The sequence below is a fragment of the Hemiscyllium ocellatum genome, chromosome 28, assembly GCF_020745735.1.
Source record: "Hemiscyllium ocellatum isolate sHemOce1 chromosome 28, sHemOce1.pat.X.cur, whole genome shotgun sequence".
In the NCBI taxonomy this organism is placed as follows: domain Eukaryota; kingdom Metazoa; phylum Chordata; class Chondrichthyes; order Orectolobiformes; family Hemiscylliidae; genus Hemiscyllium; species Hemiscyllium ocellatum.
In genome coordinates this window covers 40568261-40587072 of record NC_083428.1, presented here as the reverse complement: position 1 = coordinate 40587072, position 18812 = coordinate 40568261, and the positions used below count along the sequence as shown (strand labels likewise).

The following is an 18812-nucleotide window of genomic DNA, read 5'->3' as shown; positions in this document are numbered from 1 at the left end:
ACATTTGGCCCATATTCTTCCAAACCTTTCCTATCCATGTATTTGCCCAAATGCCTCTTAAATGTCATTAATGTACCTGCCTCAGCCATTTTCACCAACAGCTCATTCCATATGCATCTCACCCTCTGTGTAATAGAAGTTGCCCCTCACGTTCCCTTTTATTCTTTCCCCTCTAACCTTAAACTGATGCCTTCTAGTCCTCAATTCCCCAACCCTGAGTGAGTGCATTCACCCTATCCATGCTTGTCATGATCTTACAAACTTCTGTAGGATCCCCCTCAATCTCCAATGCAGTAAAGAAAATGGTCCTAGCTTGGACAACGTCTCTGTATAACTCAGACTGTTGAGCCTTCGCAACTTCCTTGTAAATTTCTTCTGCACTCTTTCCAATTTAATAACATCCTTCCTACAGCAAGGTGACCAAAACTATACAATACTGCAAGTGCAGCCTCACCAATGTCCTGTACAGCAGCAACATAACTTCCCAACTTCGATATTCAATGCCCTGACTGATGAAGGCCAGTGTGCCAAAAACCTTCTTCCCTGCCCTGTCTCCCTGTGACTCCACTTTCAGAGAACTGTGCACCTGAACTCCAAGGTCCCTCTGTTCCACTACACTCCTTAAGACCCTACCATTTTCACCATGAAACTCCTGCCTTGATTTGACTTTCCAAAATGCAAGACATCACTGTTATCTATATTAAACTCAGCTTACCATTTCTCAGCCCACCTCCTCAGCTGATCAAGGTCCTGCTGCAATTTCTGATAACCTTCCTCATTGTTCATGATACTGTCTATTTTAGAATCATCCGCAAGCTTACTAATCATGCCTTGTACATTCTCATCCAAGTCATTATATAGATAACAAACAGCAATGCGTCCAGCACCATTCCTGAGGCACTCCATTAGTAACAGGCCTCCAGTCTGACAAGCATTCTTCCACTATTACTCTCTGCTTCCTACCATGAAGCCAATTGTGTATCTAATTTGCCAGCTCCCCCTGGATTCCATGCGATCTAACCTTCCAGAGCAGCCTACCGTGTGCAACTTATCAAAGACTTTACTGAAGTCCATATAGACTACGTCTACTGCCCTCATCAACCTTCTTGGTCACTTCATCAAAGAACTCTTACACATTTGTGAGGCATGATCTCCCACGCACAAAGCCATGCTGACTATTCCTAATCAAACCCTGCCTTTCCAAATGCATGTATCTCTTATCTCTTAGAATCTTTTCAAGTAACTCACCTGCCACAGATGTTAAGCTGACTGGTCTATAGTCTCCAGGTTTGTCTTTTCAACTCTTCTGGAATAACAGCTCAGCATTCGCTCCCCTCCAGTCTTCCGGGAACTCACACATGGCTAACGATGATACAAAAATATGAGGCAGGGGCCCTGATCTTTCTTCTCTAGCCTCTAGCAGTGTTCTTGGATATATCTAGTCAGGTACTAGTCAGGATATATCTAGTCAGATGAAGGGATTTTGTTTGAAATGTTGATTTTCCTGGTCCTCGGATGCTGCCTGATCTGCTGTGCTTTTCCAGCTACACACTCTCAACTATATCTGGTCAGGACCAGATTTATCCAGCTTCATACATTCTAATGCATACAGCAATTCCCAGGGTTACAATCTATTTGTGTACCAAGTTTCACTGAAGTTGATTCTTGGGATATATTTTTTACAAAATGAACTAAAACAGGATCACATTCACCAAACTCAAGTTTAATGAATCTTCAGTAAGACCGAAATCCCACCTGAGAGCTGTCACCAAAGCAAACCGCACGAGTTCTGAAGAAGGGTCACTGGGACTTGAAACATTAACTTTGTTTTCCCTCCACATGCTGCCAGACCTCCTGAGTTTCTCCATCAATTTCTGTTTGTGTTTCAGATTTCCACATCTGCAGCTCTTTATTTGATGTCAGCAGTTCTTCAGGATCACCATGAGAAGGGGAGGCCAGGCCCCTGCTGTACCACAGTGGGGATTGCTGTTTGATCCCCAGATATTGGCAAGTGCTACTGATTGCATTTTAGCCAAGTGTGGTCTCATACCTTTGTACCCTTGTCACTGCCATTATTTCAGTTTAAAACACTTAATTCTCACCCTCAAATGCAACCACATCATCGTACCCATCATTAAGAGAATACTTGACTATGAGGTCATTAATCAATCCTCTCTCATTAAACATAGGTTTGCTCAGTAGTCTGCCCTAAAAAAAGACCCCACCCAATTATTGGTTAATATCAGAAGATGCAGGATGAGGTCCATTTAAGGCTTTCAATTGACACAGGGATTAAAAGGGTCACCAGCGAGCCTGGACTTGAATAGAGAGCAGTAGGAGGCTAGCACACCCTTAATCCCCCATATTTCGATTTTATCAAATGCCTCCTTACTCAAACTCAACTCTATCAAACACTAAATGCCACAGAGTATGTTAATACACAGTTGGATTCAGCAATGTTCATATGCAACACAAACATTGCATCAAGTTTTAAGAATTTACACTACTTGCAACAGTAGCATTAACAAAGCCCTTTCAATATTTTGTTTTGGTGTAAAGATTAAAGTTAATTAAATAAAATTAATTAAAATTAATTAAATGGACACATGAGGTTTTACAATTATCACATGTTCTGTGTAAGACAAGTTAAAATCTTTAACCAACACACATCTATGCTTGTGAGTGTAACTAGAATAGTATATCATTTGTCTTGATCATAAGATAAATTCTACATGTGGTGATGAAACCACAGAAGTTATGTTGGGTACTATGAAGATAAACAGCTGCAAATGTGTTGCTGGTCAAAGCACAGCAGGTTAGGCAGCATTTTTTTTACTATGAAGATAAACGCCAAAAAATGATCACCGTAGCAAACCCAAAACATTTGAGAAATGTTCTTTCACACAAACGCCAACCTGTTAAAAAAATTATTGATGTCATTCGGTTGTTGTCTGCGGTAGGCTTGTTCATGCAGCAAAGAGGTAGCTGCAAAATTATGGTCAACCATAATTATTCTGTTCCCTGAGAGTTTCATCCGATTGTCAAGGAGATCGGGACCATCCAAGCAGCCTACGTATAAAGTTTCCTGTACTGATCTTCCCTCATTAGTACTCACCTCACATCTCAAGCTAGCTCTTTCTCATTTTTACCTAACCCATTTCAATGTCATCACAGGCGTGGGATTCATTTCCTGCTCCGTGGTCTTATTCATACTAAGCTGGTCACCAACTTCACAGCACCCTCACGTTAGCTGATACTGTTCATGGTTCCCATGCTTGAGGTACAGTCATTCTCTCCTTTATTATGATCTCTTCAGAGACTGTGATTTTTCATTTTCCAAAAAAGTAGAGAAATCTATAATCCCAGTTATTTCCTAAAAGAAGGAAGCCACATGATTCAATTTGTTATAAACCAGAGTTACATGGCACATTTTTTTTTTAAAAATGCTTTTAGTTTACTGTTTAAATATAGAATTCAGAATTTTCATTTGCATACGAAATTAAGAAAAATTTTCAAATTGGAATTGTCGTCCTCTCAGCATGAAATCATAAAGAGATGGTTTTGTGCGTGGAAAATCATGTCTCACAAACTTGATTGAGTTTTTTTTTGAGGAAATAACAGAGGATTAATGAGGGCAGAGCGGTAGATGTGATCTATATGGACTTCAGTAAGGTTTTCGACAAGGTTCCCCATGGGAGACTGATTAGCAAGGTTTGATCTCACGGAATACAGGGAGAACTAGCTATTTGAATACAGAACTGGCTCAAAGGCAGAAGACAAAGGGTGGTGGTGGAGGGTTGTTTTTCAGACTGGAGGCCTATGACTAGTGGACTGTCAGAAGGATTGGTGCTGGGTCCTCTACTTTGTGTCATTTACTTAAATGACTTGGATGCAAGCATAAGAGGTACAGTTAGCATAAGTTTGCAGATGACACCAAAATTGGAGGTGTAGTGGACAGCGAAGAAGGTTACCTCAGATTACAACAGGATCTGGACCAGATGGACCAATGGGCTGAGAAGTGGCAGATGGAGTTTAATTCAGATAAATGTGAGGTGCTGCATGTTGGGAAAGCAAATCTTAGCAGGACTTATACACTTAATGGTAAGGTCCTAGGGAGTGTTGCTGAACAAAGAGACCTTGGAGTGCAGGTTCATAGCTCCTTGAAAGTAGAGTCACAGGTAGATAGGATAGTGAAGAAGCCGTTTGGTATGCTTTCCTTTATTGGTCAGTGTATTGAGTACAGGAGTTGGGAGGTCATGTTGCGGCTGTACAGGACATTGGTTAGGTCACTCTTGGAATATTGCGTGCAATTCTGGTCTCCTTCCTATAGGAAAGATGTTGTGAAACTTGAAAGGGTTCAGAAAAGATTTACAAGGATGTTGCCAGGGTTGGAGGATTTGAGCTACAGGGAGAGGCTGAACAGGCTGGGGCTGTTTTCCCTAGAGTGTCGGAAGCTGTGGAGTGACCTTATAGAGGTTTACAAAATTATGAGGGGCATGGATAGGGTAAATAGGCAGTCTTATCCCTGGGGTCAGGGAGTCCAGAACTAGAGGGCATAGGTTTAGGGTGAGAGGGAAAAGATATAAAAGGGACCGAAGGGGCAACTTTTTCACGCAGAGGGTGGTACGTGTATGGAATGAACTGCCAGAGGAAATGGTGGAGGCTGGTACAATTACAGCATTTAAGAGGCAGTTGGATGGGTATCTAAATAGGAAGGGTTTGGAAGGATATGAGCTGGGTGCTGGCAGGTGGGACTAGATTGGGTTGGGATATCTGTTCGGCCTGGACGGGTTTGACCGAAGGGTCTGTTTCCATGCTGTACATCTCTATGACTCTATGACCTGTAAATCTCTGTCTTCTTCATGTGATTTCTGTTATATTGTTCATGTTTTTACCAAGGCTGTCATGAAGTCAGGCGCCAAGTGCCTCAGGCAGAACAAAAATGAATATCCATGAGCAGGTAATTCCTTTGCAAAACATCACTCGATAGCGCTGTCAACAACACCTTCTGTTACTTTGCTGATGATTGAGAAAAGACTCAGGGTGGCAACTGGTCAGGTTGGATTTGTGCTGCTTCTCTGCACAGGACATACCTGGGCATTTTCCCACATGCCAGTGCTGTCACTGAAGTGGAACAGTGTGGCTGGGACCATTGCGAGTCCTGAAGTAGAAATCTTCAGCACTGTTACCAGAATGCTGTCAGGACTCAAACCCTTCACAGTATCCAATACCTTCAGTTGGTTCTTGACATCACGTGGAGCGAATTGAATTTGTTGAAGACTGGCACCTGTGATGCTGGGGACCTCAGGAGGAGACCAAGATGGATCATCAACTCAGACTTTCTGGCTGAAGTTGGATCAAATACTTTATCCTCATCTTTTGATCTGATGTGCTGAGGTTCCTCAGCATCAAGGATGGGATATTGTGAAGCCCCCACCTCCTGTCAGTTATTTAGTTGTCCTTCACCAATCACAATTGGATAAGATAGGACTGCAAATTGCTTCCAATGTTTCACATGTATATGGTCCTGTGCTGCAGCATCACCAAGCTGACACCTCAGTTTTCAGTATAGTTGATGCTGCTCCTGCAAGGCCCTCCTGCAGACTTTAAACAAGGGTTGATATTCCAAGTTTGACTGCAATGGTAGAGTGGGATGATGACAGGTCATAAAGTAATCTGCTGCTGATGGCTCATGAATATCCTGTTGTGTTGCTAGATCTGATCATCTTTTCTGGGGTGACAGGGTTGACCCCACATCAGAGTCAACAGTGACGACCCCGTGGCCTACTCCATCCTGACTGTAAACGACTGTGATGTCACCTCTGGTGAATCGGTCTTGGTGGTGGGACAGAAGATACCCAAGGATGGTTATGGTAGTGCCTGGGACATTGCTAAGAGTGCCACCATGTCAGAGTCTTGCTCAACTAGTTTGGAGGGCAGCCATTCCAATATTGGCAAGAGCTCTTAGATGATGCTAAAGAGGATTTTGCAAGTTTGATAAGGCCATGTTTGCCATTGTCATTTCTGGAGCCCTAAATTAGTTTCAGGTAATGTGTCTGGCTCCCAATTTTTTAAAAAGAGTTTGCAGTGGTTTGACACAACTGAGTGACTTTTTTGGCCATTTTAGAAAGCACTTAAGACTCAACCACATTACTCTACATCTAGAGTCATGTGTGTCAAACGGGGAAAGATGGTAAGATATCAATCCCCAAAGGGCATTAGTGAAATAGATGAAATTTTACAACAATGAACAGTAGTTAGATGATGATTCGACTATTTTTGATGTCAGATATGATCAAATTTATAGCAGCCTTTAACATTTTCCCTACTATTCATGTCAAATCTAACTGGTCTGTCTCTTCTTTTCCAAACTTAAGTGTTACACTTACTATCTTCAGGAATCATTTCAGAATCGGTAAATGTTGGAAAGCTGATCACCATTACTATCTATGCAGCCACTCCTTTCAACACCAATACAGATCATCAGTTTCAGTGGACTTATCAATTTGTAGCACTATTTATTTCTCTAGTACCATGCGATTACTAATGCCAGGTATTCTCAATTTCTCATTCTTACTAATCCCATGATCATTGAATATTTCTGGGACTTATTGTAGCTTCCCTCTTGAGGATAACCACCAATAATTTGTTTAGTTGCGTTGCCATTACTTTATTCTCCCATTATAAAAATCTGGTCTCTGCTGGTCACATGTCCATGGTTGTTCTTGATAAGCTTTTGCTTTTTACGTTCATATGAAAGATTTTACAGTTCATTTTTACATTTTGTGCGAGTTTACTTTCACATTTTATTTTTCTTAGCTTCTCCACCCTCTCTCATTGAATTTTAAGCAGCAGCAAATCCCCAGGTTTCCTGCTTTTCACAACATTGTGACTCACTCACTCTGATCTACTGTAACTTCTGGCCATGGTTGAATCACCATTTCTGCCTTAGTTTTAGTGCCGCAAAATAAATGTAATTGTTGTGAAACAGATACCAACTCCTTAAATGCTAACATGGTCTGTACTATTAACACATTTTAACAAAGTTCATTTTCACTAATCAGACCATTTTTTTCAAATGGGAAAGTTGTCATTGCTAGTCACAAAGCAAATCCAACAAATATGCTTTTGAAGTGCAGGGAAGTTCTTGGACACAGTTGAAAAGTGTGGCACTGGAAAAGCACAACAGGTCAGGCAGCGTCCAAGCAGGACGAAGTGATCTTGGGGCCAATATTATTCTCAGACTTTTGACAGTATTTCAAACCCTTGAGACTATAGTTGTTAAGTGACTTTGCTTAACTATATAAAGGACAAAATACAAAATGAGATCACTTGAAAGAAAAAGACTTTTCTTTCTTTATTCCACAATTGAGATGTCTCTTTACAGTTTTTGTTTTCAGCTGTAGCTCAGCAGTAACAATCTTGCCTCAGTCATGTTCAGGACTAGAGAAGGAACATAAAGGCCTATATTTCAGGGCAGCACTGAGGGAGTACTGCCCTGTTAGAGGTGCTTGCTCTCTTTCACATGAGGCATGAAACTGAGGCGCCATCTGGTCTGTCAGTTGGATGTAAAATATCCCATGGAACTATTTGGAAGAGAGATTATCCTAACAGAATTTAATTCCTGAAGCAGCATTCACAAATTATCTGAATGTTATTGCATATGTTTCTCTGGTCATATATTATTGGATGTTGTGGGTGCTGCTGTTTACAATTGACTACCAAGTTTCCTATACCATAACAGGCTCTATAATTCAAAAATAATACATTTCCTGTTGAGCATTTTAAGATTCCTGTTGGTCATCAAAACAGCAAGTGTTATTTTTCCCCAACGTGGCTTAGTATCAAATTTTGCTTTGTAATGCATGAGTGAAGCAGCTCATGTTAAGTGCACAATACAAATCCAAATGCTGACTAATCTTGGAAGCGTGCACTATTATGAAAACCCCTATTTGATCATTAATCTTGGCAATGAAATGAAAGTCCTTGTTTTGAATGTTTCCAGCACTACAAACTTCTCCTTCATACAATTCTTAGTGCATAGTTGTTCTAACCTCTCCATACTTCCTTGCTCATCCTATGGTGTACCTTCATTCTGCATTGGAATAAATTTCTACTTGGTTGTTCTTACAAACTTTATCAGTAAATTAGTTTGATATTTACTTTCCCACATGCAAGAGCCAGAAACCAATTTACTTCTTACAGATTCCAAATAAGATTCTTGTTAATTTAAGAAACTGCTCTACATTTTGTAGATGTAAAATGAAAAATTTCACAAATTTTGATATGGATTACTGTTGTGGTTCTGTTCACCGAGCTGGGAGTTTTTGTTGCAAATGGTTCGTCCCCTGTCTAGGTGACATCTTCAATGCTTGGGAGCCTCCTGTGAAGCGTTTCTGTGCTGATTCCTCCGGCATTTATACTGGTTTGAATCTGTCGCTTCTGGTTGTCAGTTGCTGTTGGCAGGCCAAACAGAGAACAGCCAGGGAATTCCTAGAGGCATGGCACTCATCCACAAATTCTATCAACAGACACATCGACCTAGACCCTATATACTGGCCACTGCAGCGGACAGCAACTGACAACCGGAAGGGACAGATTCAAACCAGTATAAATGCCGGAGGAATCAGCACAGAAGCACTTCACAGGAGGCTCCCAAGCACTGAAGATGTCACCTAGAAAGGGGACGAAACGTTTGCAACAAAAACTCCCAGCTCAGCGAACAGAACCACAACAACGAACACCCGAGCTACAAATATTCTCACAAACTTTGAATATGGATTACTCTACCCTTGTACATCCCAAATGTCTGCTTGTCATTTTTATTTTCCACTATTGCTCCATTCTCACTTAGAATCTGTAAATGATCTAAGAGGATTTAATATGCAATTTGCAGATTACTTAATCTATTAACACTCACTCTGTAATGGTTTTCTGTTGACTCTCGCTTTTTTTGCAGCACTTTTGGTCTCATTAAAATTCCATTATTTTAAAGAGAAAACAGCCAGTACACATTACCTATTGAAAAAAAAATTACATATCATCTTTCATGTCCTTGAGAGACAACGATATCACAATCGATGATTTCCTGTGTAACCATTTATAAGCAAACATCTGGGAAAGGTGGCATAGTTTCTGACTCACCAATAATGGAATTAAGAAAGGGAACTTACTTCTGACAACTATTTTACTTACAGGAATTTATCAAAGGAGTCGAAAATTCATGTTGGTGACTGCAAGTAGCATTTAACTGTGCTGCTGGACTGGGGGCAGCATGTCCTGCTGATGCAGTATCATAGTGTCAGCTGCCTTCATTAAAACAAAGCTAGCTTGACACATGCTTACAAGAGGTCAAGTTACCCATTTTTGATGTCTGCAATTCTTAACCAATTGAAATTTCTTTTATCTGGTTTATCATTTATCAAATGATACCTCCATAAAATGATTCTGATCATCAAGCAAATAGAGATGGTATACAACATCAGGAATCATCATTGTACTGTGTATAGTTCTGGTCACATTACCAAAAGGATGTGGATGCTTTGGACAGAGTGCAGAAGAGATTCACTAGATTTGAGCCTGGTATGGAGAGTGCTATCTATGAAGAGAGGTTGAGTAGATTAGCATTAGTTTCATTAGAAAGATGGAGGTTACGGGCGGAACCCAAATGAGGTCTACAAAATCGAGAGGTATAGACAGTGTGGATAGAAAGAAGCTTTTTCCCCCGACTGCGGGACTCACTTTCAACTTGTGACACCTAGTAATTGAGGGGGGAAAAGTTTAGGGGAGATATGCATGGAAAACTCTCTATGCAGACAGTGGTGAGTGCCTGAAATGCAGTGCCAGTGGAGGTGGTACAGGCGGGCATGATAGCGTCATTTAAGATGGATCTAGCCAGATACATGAATGGGCAGGGAGCAGAGGGATACAGATCCTTAGAAAATAGGCGACAACTTTAAATAGAAGATCTGGATTGGCGCGTGCGCTTGGAGTGCTGTAATTTTCTTTGTTCATTGTTCTATCAAGGGAAGTAGAAATGTATGATTGGTTCATCTCAATAGTGTGCTATTAAAGATGCAACAAGGAACAAATAATTTAGCTCCAGCATTGGTGAAATAGATTATTCAAAATTATATTAAGAGAAATCATATGTAGAAAGTAACGTAATGCTGTAGAAGTTTGCAACAGCAGTGAGACAAGGATGTGGAGTGGAGGAATTTCAATTTAAACTCCATGTGGTGCGTGTTAAGGCAGCCAGTGCAGGTGAAGTAAATAGTGGAAGTAGTACAACAGGTTAAGAAAGGAGTAACAAATTCTTAACATTCCAAATTCTACGAGTGACTGGACAGGAAAAACAAAAATGAAATTTATTGTGTGTCTGACAGAAGTGATTGACGATTGTGGGTTTTGGTAACAACAGTTCAAAGTACGAGTGATGTTGACAATTTTGTTGAATACAATTTAACGCTTTTGGTGATGGATTACAGAGCTCAAACACGATTCAATAAGAATCATTCGTTCATCATATTATTCAGTATAAGAAATGCTGAATGAGAACAACAGTGGGTAACAGTGTCCTAATACGGATCAAAAGTAAGTATTTTCATATTTTCTGGTATATGAGGGACAAATTTTTGACTCAATGACATAAGGTTGCTACACTAACAGCAGAGGATGAAAGTACTGATAAGATGGAGCCAAGATTATTCTAATCATATGTTTATCATGGATGTCACTGTAGCCACAGCATGTGGATATGGGAGGGAAATGAATAAATCCCATGCATTTAGGGGAATTCTGGAGGTATGCTTAGACAAGAAAATTAGCTATTGCAATTATCCTGGCAAAATTAATTAGGAATGAAATTACAGCAATCCTTCCAAGTTGGCCAGTGTCAATGTGCTACGGCTTTAAAATGTCACCTGAATTTTCTCCTAAACATCAAACCAACTAAAAATTTGTTATAAAATTTCATTAATCTCAATGTACCTTAATCTTCCATTGGTTAACGGGTTTGCCTGTAACATTGTTCTTTTATCAGGAGCTTGTCTATAACTTCAATATTAAGTAATACAACACTGAAAGCATGAAAATATGTAAAAGCAATAAAATTAGTTAGTTAATTAGCTGTAAGGATTTCACTGGGGTTGCTGTTTAATAGCTCATACTTCTGCAACATTTATTGGACTTTGATGCATTCATTTTCACAAACATATGTAGATTTCCTACAGTTTTGCTAGAGTAAGACTCCATTCACTACCGCACAGTCATTATCCATTGACTTCACTGGAATGTGACAGATTTGGGACCAACTCTTCAATTTATATTAATCCCTCCAATTAAATTTATGCTGCTCTTACTTAAATCTCCGGCAACATTCGCTGATACTATATGTGGTGCATTAACCCCGCTCATCCTAGATGTAAGTTTGCTCACTGAGCTGGAAGGTTCACCTTTTTCAACCCTAAAACAGCCTTTAACAATTGTTCCTACCATCCTAGGATAGCCATCATCTTGTTGACTCTAACTTGATTACACTAACTTATCCAATTAAATAAAGCATTCCAAACAAGTTTCCCTTGCATCCAGCATCCTTAAGGATTGATCTTTGACCTTCATTAATTTTGTAATCGTCAGTCCAAAATCTCACATTTTCACTTGTCTGACTGACTTCATAGGCATGCTTCACCCTGTAGTCCCACAACTAGTGGCCAGGCTTTCAGTCAGCTTGGTCCAGACTTGGGAGTTTCTCATTTAAACACATTCATTTCATCTACCTCTCTCCTTTTTTAAGGATCTCTTTGAAACACAGCCTCAAACTTCATTTCAGCTGAATTACTCCTTCCTGGACCCAGCACATATTTTCATCCTTTGCATTATGTGAAATACTGAACAGCCTGTCACTCTGTTAAAGCCATTATAAGGCAAATTAGTAACGTTACTGGAAGAAGATAGGACTGGAATTGAGAGCAATATTCTCCAGAGCTGAACATTATCTTGACCCTCAATGGGTTGAACCTACAAATAACCAAACTGGACAAGCAAACAGAAGGACACTAACACTTGTGCAATTAGGGTCGATGTCTTCATGAGAGAAAGGCAAATGACTTGCAAGGACACTTTGAGAGAAATAACACATGAAGAATTAAGCGTTACAATCGTTTTAATGAGTTACAATGCCATACACTCATTATAAAAGAATAAGAATCCATAAAAATATTTTCTTTTAATAATACGCACTTTGAATACTCAGCAAAGTTGTAGTTGGCTCCTGCCCTGAAACACACTTCTTGGGTGGTGCAGCTTGCAGAGGTTAAAACTCAGTCTTTAACTGAATGATGAGAACTTAAGTTCCTATGGAGATGCATTTTAGAATTATGGCGGCTAGTCGGAACAACTGAAGCTTGTTCTTATTTTTGCAAAGTGGTACTTCAAATTCACAGCAGCATGTCTGGATGTGTCTTTTGAAGCCGTGAATCATTTGGCTTTAATCATTTCTTTTTTTCTCCCACAATCGTGCAGTTTTCAAGGCATGTACAAAAAGTTGAAATCAATGCCAGTGTACAGTTTAGGTGAATTAGCTGATTCCATACTGTACCATTAACACATAAGTTAAACCAAAGTAACAATGTTAGGTTTCAGTCTTATCAAATCACAGTTTAAAATCAATTCAGTGAGATCAGTGTAGTATCCACACATTGTTCAGAAAGGAAGTTGCAAAAAAAAACGCTGAACTGTTGTAGCTAGGTCTGAGGATATATGGGATGGGGGCATGAAGAATGTTGTTTGACAGAGAGCAAGTCACCAGGAACCGAATATCAGCAACTGTTCAAAAGCATTTCTTTCATTGTGGTTCGTTTGTTTTCTCAGAGGTATTCCTGTAGGAAGTGTAGCAGCATTATTTCATAGTGCTCTCCAGACTCAGGGCAGCGAATACTGTGTCGTTCATTGGGGTAAATCTGCAGCAAGAGAGACAGCATCCAGTTATTTTCAAAGAATTGTAGCACTGAAAAAATACTCACAACTGAGTAACTCTGAACTTGGAGATACAAGCATAAGGTCATTCAAAGCAAGTGTCACAATAGCCTTGGAAAAACAAAATTCCAAGATTAGTTGTATTAAAATATTTGGCAGCGATTCATATCACAAACAGGCAAGAAAATCTTGTTATGATTCATAATGAGTTTTGAGAAAATTTGTAGCTCAGGTGGAGGTTCTGGATGTAGGTTTGCTCGCTGAGCTGGAAGGTTCATTTTCAGATGTTTTGTCAGCATACTAGGCAACATTTTCAGTGAGCCTCCGAACGATGCACTGCTGTTGTTTCCTGCTTTCTACTTATATGTTTGGGTTGGTGATGTCATTTGTTGTGGTGATGTCATTTCCTTCGGTGACGTCATTTCCTGTTCTTTTTCTCAGGTGGTGGTAAATGGGCCAACCTCTGAGAAAAAGAACAGGAAATGACATCACCAACTCAAAGAAACCATTGCTTTATTTGACTGGAACACTAACAAAAGTGAGGCAAGGTTAGGAAAGTTACAATGACACCAAATGAAAGGATGGAGAAAATTGCAATTAGACTACAATATTCACAGTGCAGTGAAAATGTATGTATGTAATGTATTCAATCTGTCCATATTAATTGGACAAGGCATATATCTCATGTCAATTATCAGAAAGATTCAATACACTGTAACATATACATCTCAAGGATAATGGGCTGACTCAATTGCTATTTTAGAAAATAATTAAAACAACAGTGTCCATGGATAGTCATTTAAAAATTAGAACAACAAACCAAAATATTGCTGTTATTTAATCACTGGTATTCGTAATAAAGTATCCAGTTCCTAGGAATCGAAACCTACCTGAAGCTGATATGGTTTTCCAGCTCTGATTAGTTGTGATACTAAGAAATTTGTGTGGAAAAAGTGCACATTTTCATCTAAAAATCCATGCAGAATCAGCAAACGATTGGGCCTGAATGAATCAAGACAATGATGAATTAAAAAGCAAAACTGTACCAAAGATGACTGTTGCATTACATTTAAATCTGGCTCCTTTTTCTTCCTACAATGCTATTCATTAGCAAATATCTTTCACTGGACAGGGTGGTGTATGTTGTAGGTTTTTCATTAACCAACATCAGCAAAATGCAATTCTTCAAACAACCATTAGGCACTGTACAAGTACTGTAGGAGCATTTTTTCAATGTCTCCAGGAAGACTGGTTAACTGTGTGATGCCAGAACCTAAAGGCAAGGGTGCATTGAGTGATTATTTTGCTGACTGGCTAATTTTCTTATTTTATTTCCAATTTCACACAATTCTTGTCAGGTATTTGTAATATTTACATTTGCAACACAGTAACATTCACTTTATGTAATCAGAGCTATGTTTCTCCCTCCAAAGTAAATCACCATTCATCATGAATTTGCTATAACTGTGACCAAACAAGCAAATATACAGAATGACAATGCTTCAAAATCAATCTAAAAGGCAAGAATTTGGAAAACAATGAATGTTACTGAATCTTTGGTTGAAGGGTAAGGATATTACCATTAATTCATGACTAATTTATAATATTCAGAATCTTAGGTTGACTTTGTAAGGGAGAAGGTATTGAATGTGAGTTTTGAACACGGGCGAACCCCCAAAACAATTTACTGAGGGAAGAAACAAATATAATCAATAAAAATCTTCCGCAAGGTTAAGTGATTATATTAGAAATGACTAGGAAATTTAGTTAGTTTAATATGTATTGTTCATGTCTTTCCACTTTCTTGTACAAAGAATGATTTTGGAGTTAAATTCAATCCACAGCTAAATGCCAGTGTAGCGGCCAGAGGCCAGGCAGCTAAGTACAGGCATAGTGGAACTGATGGTAACTTCTGGGTTCTTATCAGTAGTTTGAATGCCTAGTGACCTTAGCACAATTCAATTATGCTCAATACATGATGTAATAGACAAAGCTGGCCTCACAAGGTTACAAAATTGATAACAAGAACAACATTCAGGCTCCACAGGAGAGATTAGGATATCTGAAGATAGGGAGTGATCTAATTACTATCAAAATATTTGAATGTTACTGTGGCCATAACTCAATGTACCAGTGAATTCTGTGTTGCCATGAATAGACATCAGCTGAAAAGTTAAAATTTTCTTTAGCTTGAGAGCCAGCACCTCTGCCAGCAGTGGGGAACTTATCATATTATACACTCAAATGTCTGAATTAGGGCAGGATTTTACTTTTTAGTCAATTAGAACTGATGGAATATTTCAGTTCCACGCTTTCCCACCTTGTGATTCTTCCTATTCATTTTTAAATTCACTCTCTACATGAGAGACATTGTGCACGCACCAACAGTGATCTTTCCTTGCCTTTGCCTCAAGAAAATGTTGTATAAATCTTTTACTAAAAGTGCTTTTTTATTCTTCATCAACTGGCTTCCCACATTGCTCCCTCTTTCGTTCTAACTATTGAAAGCGGTCTCCGTTCAAACATTAGCCTGACTTTTCAACTGCTAAGTGTTGCCAAGCTGACCAAATATTTAGGTTTCCTTGTGATTTCCAAATTTTCCTTTCATTTTGACTAACTTTTATACAAAAGAGGAGAAAATAGCATTGTATATCGCAGATCTGAATCCAAGTCACTACTTGCCATCTCCAATCCAAATAAATGTATGACCAACATGGTAAAATAACCCATCCCTCAAATCAGGAATAGTACCAGTCACAAATATCAACAGAGCACACTCTGCAATTCTTGAGCCTTTATGTACTCAATATAATGGAGAACATTTGGTGATCCATTTAAGGAGCAGGTGGAAAACAAAAGACTGAATGGAATGAAAAATTATGCTGACAAGGTTAAATGAAGGCTCAGATAGAGCTGCTGGACCATTTCAGTAATATAAATTCTGTATTGTTGGTTGCTACTCCGAACAAAAGCTACATTACTCACTCATTGGGTAGTTTATCAACATGAAGTGCCACTGAACCAGCTTCGTAACCCTGTTGATTACTCTCTGGAACATCCATATAACGTTCAGTGTAACCAGTGTCATAGGCCATCCAGACTGTGACTGGTGCACCAGCTACAGCGACCTACAAAATATCAAAATGGCCTGTTACATAAAACAGAACATTTTGAGTAATGTTTAATACCTTTTTTCACTTTGTTCAATCAGAGATCACTGCTGTTGAGACTCATAGTTCCATTTCCATTTAAAGTTTTGGCTTGGTCTGATATAGTGTATCAATATCTTGTTGGCTTCATAGATAACATTTTTTGTAACTGATGGTCATCTCAAAGCATTTAATGTGAGTAAGTATTTTAGAACTTTGGTCACTTTGCAGTGCAGGAAACATGGTCGTCAACTTACATTCATAAGCTCTCACAAACAACTGGATAATGACCAGCTTATGTGATTTTTGTAACATCGAATGAGGGATACGTATTGGCGATAGCACTATAGATAGTAGCTTCTCTTCAAAATATCATGGGATCTTTTACATTCACTTTGAAAGGACAAAACTTATTTGCATGTTTTTTTTGTTTAAAAAGCAGCAAAATGAATCTAAAATGAGAATAAAATCACTTAACAAAACAGATCCCTCATCATGTGATAATCTACATGTGCAAACTTTAATGAAATGCAACTTCACATCAGAGTCATAGTTTAGTTGAGTTGGTCAACACCATGGTTATAAATAAGATATTCCATAACTCTGGTCTCAGAGATCTAATTTTAACACACTTTTAATTAAAATATTAGAAATTTTCAAACAGAATTCACCCAACTTGAATCATCTGCTGCTTCTGTTACCTTGAAGACTTTGGGTTTGTGGATCAAACCCATGAGGGATAGAAAACCTCCGTATGACCAGCCATGGATGGCAACTCGGTTTAGATCAATAAAACCATACTTCTCCGCGACCCATTGCAGCCCTTCCACCTGATCTTCAATCTCGACCTGACCCTGTGGAGGTTGGGAGAAAATAGAGATGCACGGTTTCAATAATTACTAAGTTCCGCAGTTGGAAAAACATCCTGTAGTAAAATTAAATCACTTAACTTCCTCATGATTAGCTTAAGAGTAACATTAGAATACAGGTGGGAGCAAGTCACTTGCTTGTTCCTTTAGGGTGGAAAATAGCACAAAGGTTTGGGGTTATTGAGAAAGCAGGGAAGCAATTTAAGTTCTAAGAACAATGTGGACTCTAAATAGTTTGATTTAATTGAACATGACGTAGTTGTCTATGAATATTTATTTTGCAAAGTTACCTCTTTCTATCTACAATTTGACAGGAGCATTCACAATGACATTTAAATACGGGATTCCACAATTAGGTCACGCCTGTTTGCCTAGAGCTATAAACCTTAAGGAAAATGTGAAAAGCAAATGCTCAGATAAAATATGTTCCTCAGTGGGTGATGAATGCTTAGAGGTACATATCCATGACGTTAAGGAACCTTAGGATTGTACGGAAGGTTGAACAAGATGGGACAAGTGGTTTTCCTCATTTCTACTGATCATTCATCATCAGGCAAGTTTTGAGTGCTCATTGAGACAAGCTAGGTGAGTTTGAATGCCAGATGTACAAAGTTGATATGTCAAAGGTATTTTTTTTGTCATTTACAACAGAGGATCTCCATAAAGACTGATAACCTCTAAAAAGATATTTGAATTTAGTTACGAGTCAGGATGTCATATTTTGCAACATTTACTGCAATAAAAGATGAAAACATTACTGATCAAATACTTATCTTTTTATGATAACTTAATACTTAACTAGAGAAAGTGACATTGTCCTTGTGTACTAATTACTCATCTCTCACTACATTGCAGTATAGTCTTTACGGCAAACATTCTAGCTTTCAACATTCTACTCTTAGTTTTTAATCGGTGTCAATATTTGTTTGCTAGGTTGGCTCCAGACACTTGACTCAGTTTTTGTCAAGCTTCTTAAAACCATTACCAGTTGCAAAATTTTTTCTGGTGATTCTTCTTCCTCTGGCCATGCCAAGAATTTGCTGAAATCCTTACATGCAGAATGTGGCCATTTGACCAGAGATCATTTCCCTTCCTAGTTGTGCCAACACACAAAATTAAGCAGTTTTTTTTCTCTCTGGTGACCACACAAAGCTATTGCTCAAGTAGCACTGATTTGTTGGAGGCTTGTAACTTGATCATGAAAGATAGCATCTCTGCCCTCTTCTCCACTCCAAAGTGAAACATACTGGTCTTGCATTCAAGTAGAAATGCTAATTAGTTTTGAATAACTTAAACCTTTTCATTTTAGAAGCAAATGGAGAATTTAGAGAAAGTAAAATTGCTGCAAGTCTTTGATATTTTTCTTGGACTCTGGAAGACTCAAAGCCTACTCGCTGTAAACTGACAGCTGCTATTATCTCCAAACAAACGTACTGCACATTCTTCTTACCAAAACGTGGGTTTCATGTAACATTTACCAGCAGGGAAGTGATACATACCCCAAATCTACTTAAACACATCCTTCAATTGTGGATGTCTATAAAAGGTTTTAGGACTAAGAGATCACATTAGGAACTTACTAGGTGCTGGACATCACTAATCTACAAAGCAGAAAAATTAGATCAAGAGTCAAGGTTTACACTTGCCTGATGGGATGAAAGTTGGGATTTGTGCCCTGGATTTAAGTCACAAATGCATGTCTGTGGTTATGTCAGCATACAATATAAAAACATCACCCAATTTAGTATTAATTCACATACAAAGCATCACAAAATGTGGGACACAGAATGAGCAGGAACAAATGCTTCCCAAAGTAAGT

General features: G+C 38.8%; 1 protein-coding gene across 7 annotated transcripts in view; it reads right to left on the bottom strand.

Annotated features, from left to right (window-relative positions):
• Window positions 1-12145: 12145 nt before the first annotated feature.
• The window catches only part of dpp9 (dipeptidyl-peptidase 9), a 108165-nt gene continuing 101498 nt past the window's right edge, over window positions 12146-18812 (bottom strand). For 6 of the 7 annotated variants that reach the window (XM_060846241.1, XM_060846240.1, XM_060846242.1 and 3 more), the window contains 4 exons: window positions 16826-16978; window positions 15961-16103; window positions 13866-13977; window positions 12146-12959 (listed from right to left, as the gene is read on the bottom strand). In XM_060846241.1, coding sequence (XP_060702224.1) covers window positions 12867-12959; window positions 13866-13977; window positions 15961-16103; window positions 16826-16978 — 501 coding nt within the window. In that variant the 3' untranslated portion in view covers window positions 12146-12866. Of the gene's footprint in view, window positions 12960-13865; window positions 13978-15960; window positions 16104-16825; window positions 16979-18812 lie in introns of those variants that run through there. The other variant, XR_009646188.1, reaches the window with a different exon arrangement.